The sequence below is a fragment of the Lepidochelys kempii genome, chromosome 8 (assembly GCF_965140285.1).
Source record: "Lepidochelys kempii isolate rLepKem1 chromosome 8, rLepKem1.hap1, whole genome shotgun sequence".
Taxonomy (NCBI): Eukaryota; Metazoa; Chordata; order Testudines; family Cheloniidae; genus Lepidochelys; species Lepidochelys kempii.
The window spans coordinates 32,732,859-32,749,767 of record NC_136387.1 but is presented as its reverse complement, the minus strand read 5'-3'; the positions used below and the strand labels follow the sequence as shown (position 1 = coordinate 32,749,767).

The 16,909-nt window shown below is 35.8% G+C and overlaps 1 protein-coding gene across 4 annotated transcripts in view; it reads right to left on the bottom strand.

The window, feature by feature from the left end:
• RANBP17 (RAN binding protein 17) overlaps window positions 1-16,909 on the bottom strand; it is a 269,237-nt gene that overhangs the window by 94,831 nt on the left and 157,497 nt on the right. For 3 of the 4 annotated variants that reach the window (XM_073355989.1, XM_073355990.2, XM_073355993.1), the window contains 3 exons: window positions 12,938-13,018; window positions 5,647-5,710; window positions 5,450-5,558 (listed from right to left, as the gene is read on the bottom strand). The exons of the other annotated variant lie outside the window; for it this stretch is intronic. In XM_073355989.1, the coding sequence (XP_073212090.1) occupies window positions 5,450-5,558; window positions 5,647-5,710; window positions 12,938-13,018 (254 nt within the window). The remainder of the gene's footprint in view (window positions 1-5,449; window positions 5,559-5,646; window positions 5,711-12,937; window positions 13,019-16,909) is intronic. 4 annotated transcript variants of the gene reach the window in all.

Here is a 16,909-nt window from a genome sequence, read left to right as displayed (position 1 = left end):
CCCAGCTCCCAGTTCCAGCCTGCCTTTCCCTGGTTCCAAGTCCCAGCCTCTCCGGTCAACCAGTCCAAGTTTCACATTCCCCCTACCAACTGGCTCCTGGTCCCAGTAACAGTTTCTCTTCCTCCAAAGCTAGTCCCTGTCTCACCAGAATTCTTGTCTCAATCTACTGTTTCATTCCCCCCAATCTGGCTTTTCTCCCCTCTGCTTTCGAATCAGAAGGCTTCTTCCTCCATGCTGCCTAGGTGACTGTGTGTGTGTATCACTGAGAGCACAAGAGAGAGGATCCCTGCTGAGTTCCGCTGCCCAGCTCGGAGAAGCTGGGTGTAGCTATTACTGGGAAAGCCTGGCTTTACCCCTGCAGCCCTGGGCTGGTGCATGCTCAGTCACTCTGTGGTGATGGCACGTGCACAGTCCTGTTATGTTTAGGAGCTGTGAGGGAAATGAAGCATGCTCAATGAGGAAGGAATGCTCCGTGATTTTTGCTTCTAAAAAGTCTTTACTGAGCACATGTAAACTGTTATTTTTCAAAGACTTATAATTAGGTCATATTTAGCTGGATTTTCACAGGGACAGCAAAATGCCACAGCATGTTAAATTTCAAGTTCTACTCCAAAACACCGAAGCAGCAGAACCTTTCAAATAAAATGTCACCAGAATTTTTAACATGGGCAAAACAACGTATTCTTCCTTAGCACTTGTCTTGGAAACAGCTGAACCACTTTAGCTGAAGTTTTCTAAAAAAATCCAATCCAAATCAACCCCCAATTCCCCCCAAAATTCAGCCTAAAGCAGACATCTGGCATAGAAAATTTCAGCCCAAACAAGCAAATGAAAACAGGGACTTATAATACCAATTGTTGAGAGACCTTAATAATATGTGGTGCTATCCGCTCTGCGTACAATTATTGCACACTTACCAGGAAAAATGCATGAGCCTTCAGACAACACTTCTAACTAGACATGTTTCAAACAGTGAAATTTGCTATAAAGGGATGAAAACGGGTTTTTTTGTATAATTATTGCCCACTAATGTTATATAAATGTGTCAAAGTTCTGCCATGATTATACGTTCTGCTAAATTATAATAACCTACTAATTGTTATACAAATTATAATAATTTCTATAACCTTCCATAATGTTTCATAGTTATTGAAAGCTATTTCCTATTTCCAGAGATATTGTATGCATCACCCAGATACTTTTACTTTTCTGATAGATTTTCATATTTGGGGGGAACGGGAGGAGAACAAACAAATTAAGGCTCAGATCCTGAAAAGACACTTGTGTGGCTGGAACCCTACATATGTAGAGCCTCTCTGAATTCAACAGGGGTCTGCTCTGCACTTGTCTTTGCAGAATCAAGGCCTAAATTTAGCTTATAAGAAAGACACTAAAACCTGACTAGATACTGGATCCTTTCATGTGTATCATTAAAGACATTTTCCCCTCAGATATACCCACACATCCAAATTAAATGGAAACCATTAACACATAACCGAGGATAGAATTTGGCCCATAGTTAGGTAAAATGTTGGGAAAAAGAAATGAGAGAGGAAAATAGTTATGGCAAAAACTGACAAATTAATGGAGGAATTAATATGACATCCTTCTGCAAAATGTCTTTCGGAGACATTTTACCTATTTTTCCTTCAACATTTTGTGGATGAATTTGGTGTATACATAGGATTGGCTAGTTTGTGTATGCCATCTGTAATCCTATATCTCTCTGACTATTATTATAGCCCTTTTTTTGTTCTTGGGGCTTGATCCAAATCCCTTTAAAGTCAATGGAAAACCCATCAGCTGAAATGGGCTATTGTCCAAACCCTTGGTAAGAGACATGTGCCATATTGTCCAATGATTGTGTGACAGGTTGGAACCTAAGTAATTTTTTATTGCAACCTAACTGGTTCTTCCAAGTGAAAAAGTACCTTTATCATTATTTTTGTTTTCAAGATAAGTTTAATGGAGTAAGACTCTTTTAGGCGGCCCAGAAATAATCAGCTCTAAAACATTAAATTCCTCAAATATTTTACTTCAGTTAAAAAAAAAATCAAACCACAAAAGCAAGTCCCCGTTCACTATTATCAGTATGATTATTGTATGATCCACATTCATGTAATATAAAATATGAGCGTTAAATAATGATGCTTTTTTAAAAAACTGGAAAAGAAAGAAACCATTTCATGAACAAATTACTACTGTAAATTGCTCTTTTGCGATGATCCAAGCCACACTAGCATGCACTTAGACTCATCTACGGCCTCATTATGCCCTTTGAAAGAAAAAAGATCCTTCAGTGGAACATTTTGGTGGATCTTTCATGCTTTAAGGGCAGACTGCAGCATTTCACAAGCAGGCACCTCGCTGAGTAGATCTGGCTGTGGTTTACATTATTTGGTAGTGTTTTATATCCACTGAGCAGGGACTCATTTTGCACTGGTGTAAATAACTACACAGAGGCAGTGGAGAATCAGACCCAATGTCTCCAGAAGGAGCTTTTTATAATTTATGTGTAAAGCCTTTGATAATCCAGAATGGAAAGAAAAATTGGATTAAAATCTTCTGAAACCTTTACTTAAAAAAGCACTTTGTTGGAGTTTCAGTAACTATTTTCTTTACTCTATAGCTTACACAAGTGAATATTTAGTTTACTTTAAAAATCTTGGGCCATGGACCATTTGACAAAATGGTGCAACTGTAAATGTCAAAAAAGTCTATTTTCATTAGAGATACAACCTGGGGCACACAGAGCATTCAAAGTGTAATTACATTCAAACAAGGTTCAAATTACTGAACAGAAACCAAGTGCCTTTTAAAGTAAATGCCAATTAATGTACTGCTAATTACTGCTCCCTCCCCCATGGTTGATTTGGTTTTTCTAACCACTCGAAAGGGAATGGTTTAAATATAACTAATTCTACACTTTCTATAAAAGGCTAATTTACAAAGAATTTTATACTTGAATCCAGAAAAGCACATTCCATTTCTTAAAAAGCACTAATTTATCATGAGACTTCATCTTAATACTATCTCCATGTAAATTATTTTTAAAAGTCAATAATATGAAAAACTTCCTTAACAAATCCTTTCTTCTTTTAATTTTAGAAAGCCTGAAAAGGATGACTAGTATGATGACCAATTCTCTTTGGACTAAAACTGATGACTTGCTGTTTGTTTATAAAGCTTACAGCTCTATAAGGTTAAGAATGATGTCATTTAAAAAGCGTGTATTTGTCTCTCACACACACACACGCACACGAAAAGTATAGCTCATGTGTGTTTGATGTTTCACATCTGTATTCTCAAATGTAAAGCAGAGTTTTCCCTGTACACTTCTCTAGATGTGTTTCTCTGAAAGGTCAGAAACAGACAATCTAATATACTCCAAATGGAAATCCATAGGATATTAGTCCAATAAGTTTGTTTAGGTCTTCCCCCAGCTAGCCCTATTCCTGTCAGGTTTTCTGGCCACTAACGTACAGGAATAAAGCCAATCTCAATGAACCATTAATTTCTGAGCAATCACATTTCTCTTGTGTTTCACTTGCCTAGAGTTATCAACCGGAATGGCATCTTGCTCACACAACACCTCTTTGAAGATGTGACTTTTATCACCTAGATGGGTTGATTCTGCTCACTCTCTGCTCTTCCTGTAGGGAAAATCACTAAAGCTGCATGGTTTCCACTAGGAAATTTACCCCCTGCTTACAAGAGGTGTCAGCAATGGATGCAGCTGAACTGGTCCTGAAAACAGTTGAATTGCAAGTGTAGACAGTTTTTGAGGTAAGCCACCTTTGCATATATGTTGCCTGGCTAAATCTTTCTGTGGGGGCCTGAAAAATCAATTTACTTGCCTAATTCCTGTTTTTAACATATCCAAATATTAAAACAACAAATGGCAGAAAAGAGGATAAATGACAGACCCAAATGTCCTCAGAAAGGAAAGACTATTTTTAGGGTACAAATAGGGTAACCACCACCCACAGAAAAGCCAGGAATAAGTTAGGGGCATCTAGAAAAACTAAAGGGTAATACTTGACTTAGCTCAAGAGAGTCCTTGAACTATAGCCAGACTGAATGTAGACTCATATCTCTAATTGACATGGCATCATGAACCAAACTGCTATTCCAAAATTAACTAAATTAATCAAATTCCAAAATGACATCAAATTTGTGAGAACAGCTGACTGCAAGCAATTTCTACCACTGAAGATACAGGAAATCTTGGCACACCTATGAGAGTTCTACTAGTTGCAGCTCAAACCTTGCAGCATTGCTCATATGAAATGATGGCACTATCAGATAAACCTAGACCTCAAACCCTACTCTATTTCTAATCCAACTTTCTCTCATAAGGCTGACATTCCCTTTTCTGCCCATCTCTAATTTTAATTTAGCAAACACTCATTCTCACAAATGGTAATTTTTGCACAGAAATCTTTAGGGGAAAGAACTATTATGGACTATAATTTGAATAATAATATATATAAAAATAATAATACATATAATTGCATCTAATGGGCTAGCTGATGAAAACTGGTGTAGCTCCATTGACTTCACGGAACCCATGTCAATTTACACTGGTTGGAGATTTGGCTCATCACTTATGTTTCTTGCAAACTAATCATATGCTTCTTTTAGTAAATTTGTTATCTGTACTAGTATGTAACCACCCATCATTGTTACTAAACTAATGACTAAAACTGTGCTCACAAATAGATTGAAAAGGAGTCTTACCTGCTTGATGAGTCCTAAATTAATATCATGTGGTGCTAAGGATTCTTTTCCTGGTTACTTAAGGGATGGGATAAAATCAGTTTATTGGCAATATATTGGTGCAAACCAGGCTAACCACTAACGTCCCGATCCTACAAACACTTAATGTGCATGCTTAAATTTATGCACATGAATAATCTTATTGACTTCAAACGGGACTACTCATGTGTGTAAAATTAAGCAAATACATTAAGTGTCTGCTCAATACTCTGATTCAAACTCTGAGAGCTGAGATTCCTCACAGGCTGAGAATTTATATGAAGTAGTACACCATCTGCTAGAGTAAACATTGAAACCAGTGTCTTTGGAGTAGTCACTGAAGTCAGTCAAAGGTGAAACTTTTTAGAATGTCACAAGATCAGGCCTTTACATTATAAGTAGCTAAATTACACTAATGGATCCAAAAGGCCTTCAGTGCAATAAACTACTGGTCTCACTTTCAGAACTCATATTACTATAATCAAATCTATCAAATAAAAAAAAAAGACTATTGTATTTCAATGGCCACAAACCTAAAAAGCTATTGTGAAGTATTTTAAACACCATCTAGAACAGATGTACTGAACTCATAACCTATTTTTAATAGTGTCAGTAACCTCTCACTAAGAAGACTTAAGCTCTGTTACTAAAATTAATAAGATTACAAAAATATCAAAGAGAAACACCTTACCTAAATCTACCATGAGGAGGCGAGTGAGAGCAGTGTAGAAAGTTGTTCGGCATCTAAGGTCACTGAGACTGTAATTATCATTCACCCCCAAAAAAGGAAAGTGTTTACTCTGGCAAAACATAAGTGCATCACAAGTTAAAATGGTGTATAAAATTATGAAGGAGTCTAAAATATTTGAACATAATAAGAAAACTTACTGTGTGATTCTGAAGCATGAACTTCACAGCATCTATTTTCACAAGTTTTTTTAAGAGAATATAAGTAGCAGATGTTAAGGAAAGTCTCCCTTACAGTATTATGCTGAGATGTGAATATTGCTGTAAACTTAACTTGCATAATTATATAATAATTTTTATGAATGATACAAATTGCTAACAAAGTATTAAAATACACCTCTTAAAATATGGTGTTTCTGAAAAAATATACAGCACAGAAATAGTATATGAACATTAAAAATGATGATCTATTATTAACCAAAGCAATTACTTTTCATGTCACATATTTTAGTCGCAAAAGAGCCAATAAATTAAACGATATTTAGAATTAAAGTAAAAGTTTTCAACAATAAATGGTGCTGGTTTTCCAGATAGTATCACATGGCTAGGATGGTGGAGGAAATACTGCTGTTTTGTAGTGGCAGCCGGTCAATAGGATTTGCCTTTACTGAGAGAGGTTGCCAATGGGCAATCAAATTGGCTAGCTGGGGGCCTTAAATTGGACCACACTGGGCAGAAAGGAATTCCCTTACTTTTAATTCTCCTTTCTTTAATTCTTACTTCTAATTCTTCTTCACTCCTAAATGTGACATTGAAGTAACTCCCTAGCTCTTCAGAGTTTTTTTGTGTTTGCTTGTTTTACCTTTAAGGGTAGTGGAAGGAGTGTACTGGGCCAGTTAGGCCAACTACTGGTCATTAAATGCCAGCCTTACTGAGTATAAGAACTCTCCTTTTGATTGCATGGGAGATGAAGTTCCCAGGGGTATGTGGGTATGGAAGATGTGCAATTTAAGATAATCTTGCCTTAGGGGAAAAAAAGACAAAAAATAAGATGCAAGAGAACTCCTACTTGTCACACACAAAAAGGTAACCTCTGAACTCTGAAAGGTGAGACTCCTGCAGGATGGCATCTTTAGAGAAGCATTTGGTTCACAGACGGAAAGAGAAAGTTACAGGATATAGAACTATCCTTCAGTGCTTCTGGATTTTGAATACTTTTATTTCCCCTCCCCCCCAAGACAATAACCCATAATTATATGCAACATTTAAAAAAAACAAGAGGAATTACAACATTTCGCTAGTTTTCTTAAAATCAGTTGTCAACCACCAAAGATGATGCTAACTAAGCTAAGAATCTGATCTTAGAGATGCTGAGGCATCTCAGTCCCTGCTGAAATAAATGGTACTTGGGGGCTTCTCAACACACTGCAGAATCAAGCCGCCCTTGGTTTGGTTAGCCAGAAAAGTCAGTAAGTCAAATAAGACATCTCTTAGGCTTATATACTGTTCCGATTCTTCAGCAAACAGACAAGCGAAAACTGACAATATCTTAAAAAAAAAAAAAAAAAAAGGTAAAACCCCCACAACTCTACCAATAGTAGGAATTTCTCCCATTCATGCTGTTAATGAACACTAGGTCATGTTTTGCCAGTGGAATATTTATGGGAGCAATAAAGTGGATCATTCTCAGGATGAATCCAGTACATTTAAGATGTATTTACTGCAAAACTGTGTATGCAGAACTCTATTACAAACCAAGAAAAAAAAAGACTTAAAAATCATAACCTATGCCAACTTTGCTGTCTTTAATTACACTCTAAAGCAATAATTATTAAAAAATGAAACCTGCTGCAGGTTATCAACTACTAAAAAAAGAAAAGTTTCGTTCATATCATTGACCTAAAGGGCCAAATGTTGACAAAGAACTCTACATTTGCTTGTGCATCTTTATGCATATATATGAATACACAGGGAATTTCAAAGGCGGCTAAGGAGTTGGGTGCCTAAAAATCCCAGCCACAATCATTTATGCAAAATCTTCCCAAAACAATGCAAATCCAGTTTGCCATTGGCTCTTGAAGTCACACGGTTGACAGAAGTGGTTTCAAAATGTGTATCCAAGAAAACAGTTTCGCCCTTTAAAAATTGCGAAGAAAAAACATATTTCCATGTTTTTCCAACAGAAGCTCCCATTATATGAAGAGATACAGATACCTGCAATGTTTTACTAGTTATTTAAACTTTTAGAAAACATGCAGGATTGAGGAAGGAATCTTACTTACAAGACCACAACCTCACAGCTCGGAATTGCTTCGTGTAGTGCTTTTTTTGGTCACTTTAAGTCAATTCTACAAATTTCTAAGTGCAATGTCTCCCTCAAGGGAACATGTTTGTTTGCAATAACAGCACTTTCAGTTTTCTGGGAACTTAGGTCCGATCCATGCTAATTTCTAACATAACAAGGGACTCACCCGTAACATTTCAGTCTTCAAAGTTAAAACATGGTCTGTCCTACAATACATATGGCTCTGAATAAGGTTCAGGAATCATATTATAGCCTCTGACTTCTTCAGAGCTGTATCTTGGCTCAGTGAGGTGGTTTGGTCCACATTACAATGTAAGACAAAACTGTGTTTGAACTGCCATGTCTGTCATTGGGTATCCCAACCTGATAGAAAGTACATAACATATGGGATCTTAAGTGTTCAGCTTGGTGCCACAGCATACAACTATATTGTGAAGTTATGTCATATTGAGCAATGCTCAACAGTGTGCTATTACTTACACTGCCTAACACTATGGGTGTTCTTTCCATCCTGAATTTCCAACCATGACTAAAACCCACAGTTAATATTAAGACTGCTCAGGCCTTTACCCAGTATTCTATTTTCTTGCACCAAAACACAGGTTTAAATGCTGAGCACGAAGTCAGAAGTATGACATTTTAAAAGTATGATGTTTAGAAAATATTTAAAGGATGTTAATAAAACACAAGAGGCCAGATGCTCAGTGTACATCAGAGCAGGGGGGAGCAGATGGCTCTCTAAGGGTTGAGCTGTGGCCTGGCAAATATACTCTGCCTCAAAAACATCCTCTGTGTTGGTGCTAATCCCTTGAGGATTCCTCCATTAAGGGAATCCATTGCTGCCCATTTAGGGCAGTCTTCCACCTGCTTTGATGCTGAGAATCTGGCCCCAAGTTTATCCCACATAGTGGGATTTCTTTTTCTTCATTTTTTTTTTAAATGTAGGAAATCCCTTTTAAAAACTACACTAAACAAAAGTTAAAGTTGCAAAACTAAATTAAAGAAGCACTCAAAAGTCAGGAAGGTTGATTGCATAACTTTTAACCCTTTCCCCACCTCAGTGCACGTGTATTATGATACAGTCTTCAGCTGCATGATCACATGCAATTTTGCCCCCACAGGATCTTTTTCCAGAACATTTCTCCATTCCCTACAGTTGTACTGTGTACTCTGAATGACTCTGAGTGTCTGTAATATGGCGTTTGGATGGTGTGCAGTCAATGAAATATGGGACCACACACTGTACCTTGAGGATAAAAAGAAATACTGAACAGCTGTCTCATTAATTGAGCGCTGGTCATCCCCTGCACTGAATGAGGTAGGGACCCTGTGGACAAAAATAGCATGAGATAATATATTTCAAGTCTGTTGTAACACATACACACAAGTGGGCAGTTGAGATTGTTATTTCCTGACTTGAGTGCTTCAATTTGCAACCTTAATGTTCTTATGCAAAAAGAAAAGGAGTACTTGTGGCACCTTAGAGACTAACCAATCTATCTGAGCATAAGCTTTCGTGAGCTACAGCTCACTTCATCGGATGTTTCCACTGAATGCATCCGATGAAGTGAGCTGTAGCTCACGAAAGCTTATGCTCAAATATATTGGTTAGTCTCTAAGGTGCCACAAGTACTCCTTTTCTTTTTGCGTATACAGACTAACACGGCTGCTACTCTGAAACCAATGTTCTTATGATGTAAGGTTTTTGTAGGAATGATTAATTTTAACTTCAAACTGATCAAACTATTTTTTAAAGTTATTATTCAATTCCTTAAAAGGCTGTGGATGGGGAATATAGCTGCTTTTGGCAAACCTGCTAACCTGATTTTAAGGAAATATTTAGTGTATTTATTTTCGTTAACCTGCAGTACTTGGTTAAGAGTTATCTGTTTTCACAATGCAAAGCTATAAAATTTTTCCTGCTTATCACAGAGATCTTTAAAAATAAACGTGGATAAAGCAGACTTTTTGACAAACTAAGTATTTTGCAGCCAGTTGCTTTACAAAATAACAACACAATTATAATTATTTTGTTATGGAAAATGTATGATAATAAAGTTAATTATTAGGAAGAACTAAACATGCATGAGGGAGCACTACGACGGCACTGACATAAAGGAACCACTAATGTATTCCATTATGTAAATGAATTCAAAGATATTTCATGAATGATCAGCTAGAAGGGACATAATGATTTATAATTCAAATAACTGAGCTTTAAAATCAAATTGGGCTAATATATTTCTGAATATGCAAACCTGGAATCATTGTTAAAATAATGTAAAACACGACACCAATACAAATCATTGTTGCCTTTTGTTGTTTGAAAAATGTCGTTTTTTTCCTTTTTTATGTTACGTAGAGTGCTTATTAGCATTAAGATTTTTCTTTTTAACTAAGAGAATCTTTAGAAATAATGACTTTTATGCATAATAAAAAGATAAGTACCAAATTTCTATGAACATTTAGAGACTGCCTGGACATGTAGAGATTAATTTTCTAATAAGAAAATTATATGCACATGAATGACAAATATTGGCCAAGAACTGAAATTATGTGTTATTAACCTTTCAACCCAATCTAGAGGTACTCTATATCATATGCTGAAAAGTGGAGCCACTGGATCTGGTCTCTTAAAAATATAATGTTTCTTCCAAAGTCCTTTAAAATCATTATTTAAAGCAAGCAAGCAAGCAAGCAAACAAAAAAAAAGTGTGAAAAGGCCAAAGTTTGCAATGCCAGGAAGTACTTATAAACCACTTCATAGATTTAGAAATAAAAAGTACTTCAGCATTATTATTTAAAAAAAACCTATTGGTGAAGTTTTTTATAGGAAAAAAAATACATATCTTTAAAAGCCAAAATGACCAGTGAAATTGGGTTGTACATCATTTTCCAGCAAAAAGGAAAAACAGCCTCGACAGGTGTAATTTATCATTTTTCTGATTTAATACCAAAGAAATATATTAAAATAATAAAAAGAATCCTGAAATCCTCAAAATTTGTAGTGATAAATAGCCCTCCCTGTCTTTATTGCATTATGCCTACTAACAGAAATATTGCATGGTGGATTTTGCCAGACAAGGACGATTATTTTCCAATAAAAAGTTGCATATTAAATTCCAGCACAAAAGTGGGTGTCTAATACTTTTGAAATCTTTTATGGTTTGCCAAGGAACACAATTCTAAACTTAACTAATACACACACATCACAGTGAAGTGAACCAGCATTAAAGCTATCTGTCCTACCCCACCCATCTAAACCAGAGAAGCTACTGTTCTTAGAATGTTTGCTTAAATATATTTTGATGTTTATGGCTTTAGTTCATCTTTCTTCTTATTGATTTTAAAATGCGTTTTATTTTGAAGTCTCATTTACATAGCAGTATATTTGAAAAGGTATCACTACTTCTGGATACTTTCATATCACACAGCTTTAAAGCTCTGCTTTTATCAGGGATCTTAGCAACATGTAATAAATTACCTCAAGGAAAACTGTCTCCTTACAAATCTGCTCTTCAGGACACTTAAGTATATACCCCTGCTTAAGCTCCCAGCTCATTGTAATATTGTATCCAAATCACATACTGCAAACTCATCTACTTTACTCAAAGTACTATCTGAAAACTGTTAAACCATCAACATATTCCTTGGTCACCTTGCAGCCTTAAAACAAGCATTTATTGTGTTAGTAATTGCAGATTGTTCTCCATTTTTTAGGGCTGGGATGGTGAGGGAGGTCTCAAATACATTCCTGCACATCAAATGCTATGTGCCTGACCCCCATTCCTATGGTGGTGGTGGTGGTGGGGAAGCAGAGCTGCCTTCTAAATTCTTAGTCATGTAATAACAAACATATAACCGTCTCATTGCTGTTAACAGTAATATAATGGTGACTATTTCAGCTTACATACATAAACGAGCAACAAACCAAATACGTATTTTGAATTAGGTGCAATATTTTAAACTTCTTGGTTAACTTACTGTATTGAATACAACCAGACACAGTAGTGGGAAAGCTAACCCATTAACTCTTGTACATTCTTATTCATGCAATGCAATAATCAATCCCCTTTTTGTTTTTGTTAAATACCTTAGCGATGTTTAGATTTCACCTGTGCCCCATTATATCTGGTGGTGTTAACAGTAGATATACATTTATTTAACATCTCCCATGTTGGCTGATTAATGATACTTGTAGTAAGTGTGAGAAAACATACACTGCATAATTTTAGCTAAATGAAATGCACTTATTCAATCTGCGAAACAATAAGCAGCATTTAATACAATGAAATATATTAACATTCTGCTGTGATGACTAGAATTCTAAGGAGAAAATAAAATGATTCAAGGCTGCACTTTCCAGCCTCCTTTCCTTTCTGACTATCTATAACATTAATCTCTTCACCTGAAACTGAAAGAAAAGCAGTTTTTATTTTTAAAATATCGAAGGACTTCCTTTACTGAACATTTCTATCAGTTCTGAACATTTTTGTTTTGTATTGCCTGTATCCACTTCAACATCTTGATATGTCAAAAATTACTACATGCTAATTTTCTTTGAAAATTGGTCTTCTTGTCTGACTTGTCAGAATTTCAAAAAGTAAACATATCACACCCTCTTTTATGATGTATGACTTAAGTAGCAGTCTCAAAAAGTTTGTGTCAAAGCAAAATCTAACCCGGGACTCAGCTGAACTGTTAACAAAAATTCAAGATCATGGTGTTGCACATACAAACAATGAAGGCCCTGGTTCTACAAGGTATTTAAGCCCATGCCTGACTTTATGGATGTAAGTAGTCATATGGATTCTATTGGGATTACTCACGTACTTAAAGTCAGGCATGGGTTTAAGTACCTTAGTTGAATCACAGCCAAAATGGGTCCAGCCTTGCTCTTTTTTAGAGTCAATGACATTCTTGTCCTCTGGAGGATGTCATGAATAAAACTATGTTAATGAACTAGTCACATGGATAATCTTGTGTTGACAATCAGAATAGGGAAACACAAAATAACTTAAAATGTGCTATGCATATAAAAAGGCCAAACCAAACTCATATTTTAATATTAATATTCTCACTGATGTTAAAACAATTTCCTATAAAATGGAAAATGGCTTGAAAATATTTATTTTTACTAAATTATTTTCATTGTATAGAACCCCCAATGTACAATAAAAAGGATATCCAACAGAAAGATCATTTAGAAACTGAAGAGTTCTTGAAATCACAGGCTCGCATCTTCCCCAGCATTTAAGGTTTGTAACACTAGAATAATAATAATAAAAAAGGAGAGAGAGTTTATAATAAATAATGTTTCCCTCTTTGTGAGAAGGGAGTGAGTAAGTACACACACACACACAAAATGCAAGGGTACTATTGTACAAATACATTCTTCTGGTAGATACTGTTCTTTTTATGTTCACGAGATTGGAAACATTACAAAAAATAAGTTAATTCAATACTTTTTATTCTTGAACCAGTAATTTCAACATTTTATAACCCTACAACAAATTTAGCGTTAAATAACCTATTTTTACCACTTCCCTATCAGTTGCTCTGCCACCATTTTTCATGGTAAAATATACCATCCCAAACACAACCTTCTCCTTATCCATCTTATATATTTATATGGCCCCCGATAATGTAGTATCTGAGCACTTCATAGCTGTGGTAGGGAAATGCCATTATCCCCATTTTCCATATGGGGAACTGAGGCAAAGAGAGTCTAAGCAACATGCCAAAGGTCAACAAGGAAATTTGTAGTGGAAAAGGGAATTGAACCTGGGCATCCTAAAGCTAGCACCTTAAACTTGGTCCAGCCATCTCTCCTAAGCAGTATTGTTAAAAAATCCAAAACACCCTAATGAGAGTGTATATTGGTATAGATCAAACATTGGATTTGAAAACAATACAACACAAAAGGGTTTATATTTTCTCTTTCAGTACCTGAAAACAAGCCTAATATCAAAGTATTAACCAATACCTCTTAGGCCAAATTATGGCTGTCCTTGGGTGGATGCCCTTAGTAGAGATACTTCGTAAAGCCCTTAACTCCCCATTGTCCCAGCACACCAGGTCATGTACCTCCAGATGCTATCACTTAAGATGGCTCCTCAGTTCTGGCTTGTAAGAAACATAAATTTACCTCTTAATATTTGTAAACCTCTTGGAAAGAACAAAGTGCTGAGAAAGAGTGTGTTGTCTAAGAAAATATACAGCAGATACTCTAATGCTGGATTCATTTACAGAAATTAAAAGAAAACATCAGAGCCCTTCTGAAATATATGTTTCAAATTCAATGACATCTCAGTACCCATTGTATACCCTTATTGTTTGCAATGCAAGGTGCATAAGTAGGTGGTGTTACTTAAATTTTGGGGATGGGGAACCTGAAGTAGAGAAGTTAAGTGCCTTAAATCAGCATAGTTTTGCTCCACTTTATCTTTTGGGTGTACACACACACACAACTATGCAGGATAAAAGTGAAGTATCTTCTCATAGGGGTGTGTGTGTGTGTGTGGTTTTTTGTGCATGCATGTAGTTTTGGACAAGCGCCAAACAATTATTTGCCCATAATTATTTGCTGACACTGCAAAAAACAAAGCTTCTCATCTTAAATGCACAAAATAAGCATTAACTCATTTAATAAAAACCACTATGAACAAAAACAATGGCTCATATTGCCTTAAAGAAACAGCTCATTCTAGCAAGTCCTAGCAAGTCCATAATTTACAGTTTATCCCTATTGTAGGGAGTTCTCAAAATGTTTCTGCTATACTAAACCCTAACAGATATATACTGTAGAAAGCAATAAAAATCAATTTGGATTATCCATATCTGATATCAAAGCCAAAATCATAAAAGGCAATTCTCAAAAAAAAAAAAAAAAAAAAAAAAGCAGAAATCTATTCTAAACTTCAGCATCCAAAGCTTGAATGTTTAAAGAGAGAAGAATCAAAACAGACCATTTAAAAAAAGCTGTCCCACTCGTGTTTGACTTTTCCTTTTCTTCTTATGTTTCTTCCCACTTTGGCCTATTGTTTTTGCTCAGTATGCTGCTGCATTTGGATGACGAAAAGTACGAATCATGCATGTAAAAGGTTGGCGACATATTGGTCAGTGCATAGTCCCAACAATTTCCATTTCTGTTTTTGGTCTATCGACACCACGCAACAGGAACGATGGACAATATTAATATGTAATATATCAAATTACATTTATGCCATAACAGCTCATAGGAAAAATCTGTAAAATCTGAACAGAAATATAACTAAGTGTACAGAACACCAAACCAATTTTATGATTTTCCAATATTTGAGGGAGAGAAGCCAAGGAACAACATAGGAGAGAAATTCAAGCTCTTCAAGAAGTCAAGCATTTGAGTCCAAGTGCTGGTGTCCTTTCTCTGTCTCTTAAGTGACTAACTGATAAAGATACTAAGTCAAAGAGCGTTAAAGCAACTGAGCAGTAAACTTCAAATGCATGACGGAAACAATTACGTTTAACAGGATTGCCAATCAGAGTCGACAGAAACTAACATAACAGACTAACAGAGATCACATTTTTAAAAGCAAATATACATGAAGTGGCAACAAAGAAATAACATAATATTTCCATATTTGGCATACCAAAACCAAAATACTGGGCTGTAAATGTTCTCAAAAAATGAAATAGTGCCATTAACATTGTTCCAGTGTTTATAAACTGGAAAAGAGACAACATCCAAATGGCAAGATTTACCATTATTCTGGTAACGCAAATACAGACATATTTATTATTAGTACCAGTATTAGATCCAGTACCAAGGGATCAGAATAACCAAACTCAGGCCTCTGAGTTTGTACCAGACAAGAGGATCTTGAGACTGCCTGTAAACCCTACTACCCGTGAGCCCTACTTTAATGATATTTTGTCTAAGGTAAAAACTGCTTCATTTTGTGGTTGGATCATATCAAAGATTATGCTTTTCTTAATGTAGTACCTTTGAAACTATTTGCCTTATTATTATTTTTAGGCTCCGTATTTAAAAAAAACTTGAATAATCGCCGCCCCCTTCTCCTTCTCTTGCCTTGAATCCTAAGCAAAAATAAGTTACCATATATTTCATAAACATAGGTAAACATACAAACATCTTAATTAAAACTATTCTGACAAGTGAACACATTGTCAAAGTTTGTATAATTAGGGGTATCTATTAATGAAGAGGGGTAACGATGGTTGTAAAAGTATCTTTCCACTCAACCTTTCTGAACTATTCAACAATTTTCTACTGCCTTTCCTTCCCTTGATGATGCTCACCACGTCTTCTTAATACGTGAACCCAGAACTTTAAACCCACCCTGCTATTAGAGCTGTCCATGGTGCTGACTGCATGATGACTGCAGAAAAAAGAACTGTAGTAAACTTGGTGGCAGTATTGGAATGAATAAGATACCTCTGGAGGTTACTACTTCATTGGGAATGGGATGGGAACTCTAGAGAAAGAAGCATATGGGACAATTATGAAGAATCAGGAAAAGAATGAGGATGGGAAAAACCAAAGTGTACAGTGAATGTTGGAAAGGGGAGACTGAAGAACTGAGGCATAGGTGTGAGCAGGAAGAGAGTTGCAAGTCTACTTGGGTCACAGGGTGATGGTTTTTGCCTCCTCAAGTTATCATTGCTTGCATCCCTGTTATAAAACTACAAGCCTTGTATTATCGTTTGCTACCTTAAATGAAGAGGAGGAGGGTGGAAACCTGTATAAGTATTACAAAAATGGAGATGATGTGCAAATAAAATTATGATCTTGAAAGGCTATATATGCATGTTGTGACATTTATTTTTATGTGGATATGAATGATAAACAAACATTCAAAACGTTGAAGAAGGTTAACTATGGATGACATGAGCCAAATTTCAAAATAGCTGAACAACTCAAGTCACATAGTATAGGGATATTCTTAGTGACCAACTAAGTTTATTTTGGACACTTTTACACAAAATGATTTTTAAAATTCAAAGAGACAAAACCACCATTTAATATTTTAGGCTGAAAATTTCAAATATTGGATGCCCAATTCCCATTCAAATCACCTAAAAGTCTTTGGAAATCTCAGCCATAGTGTGCTATTTGTGTTTCAGTTAACAAGGAGGAAATGGGCAATATGCTAGCAA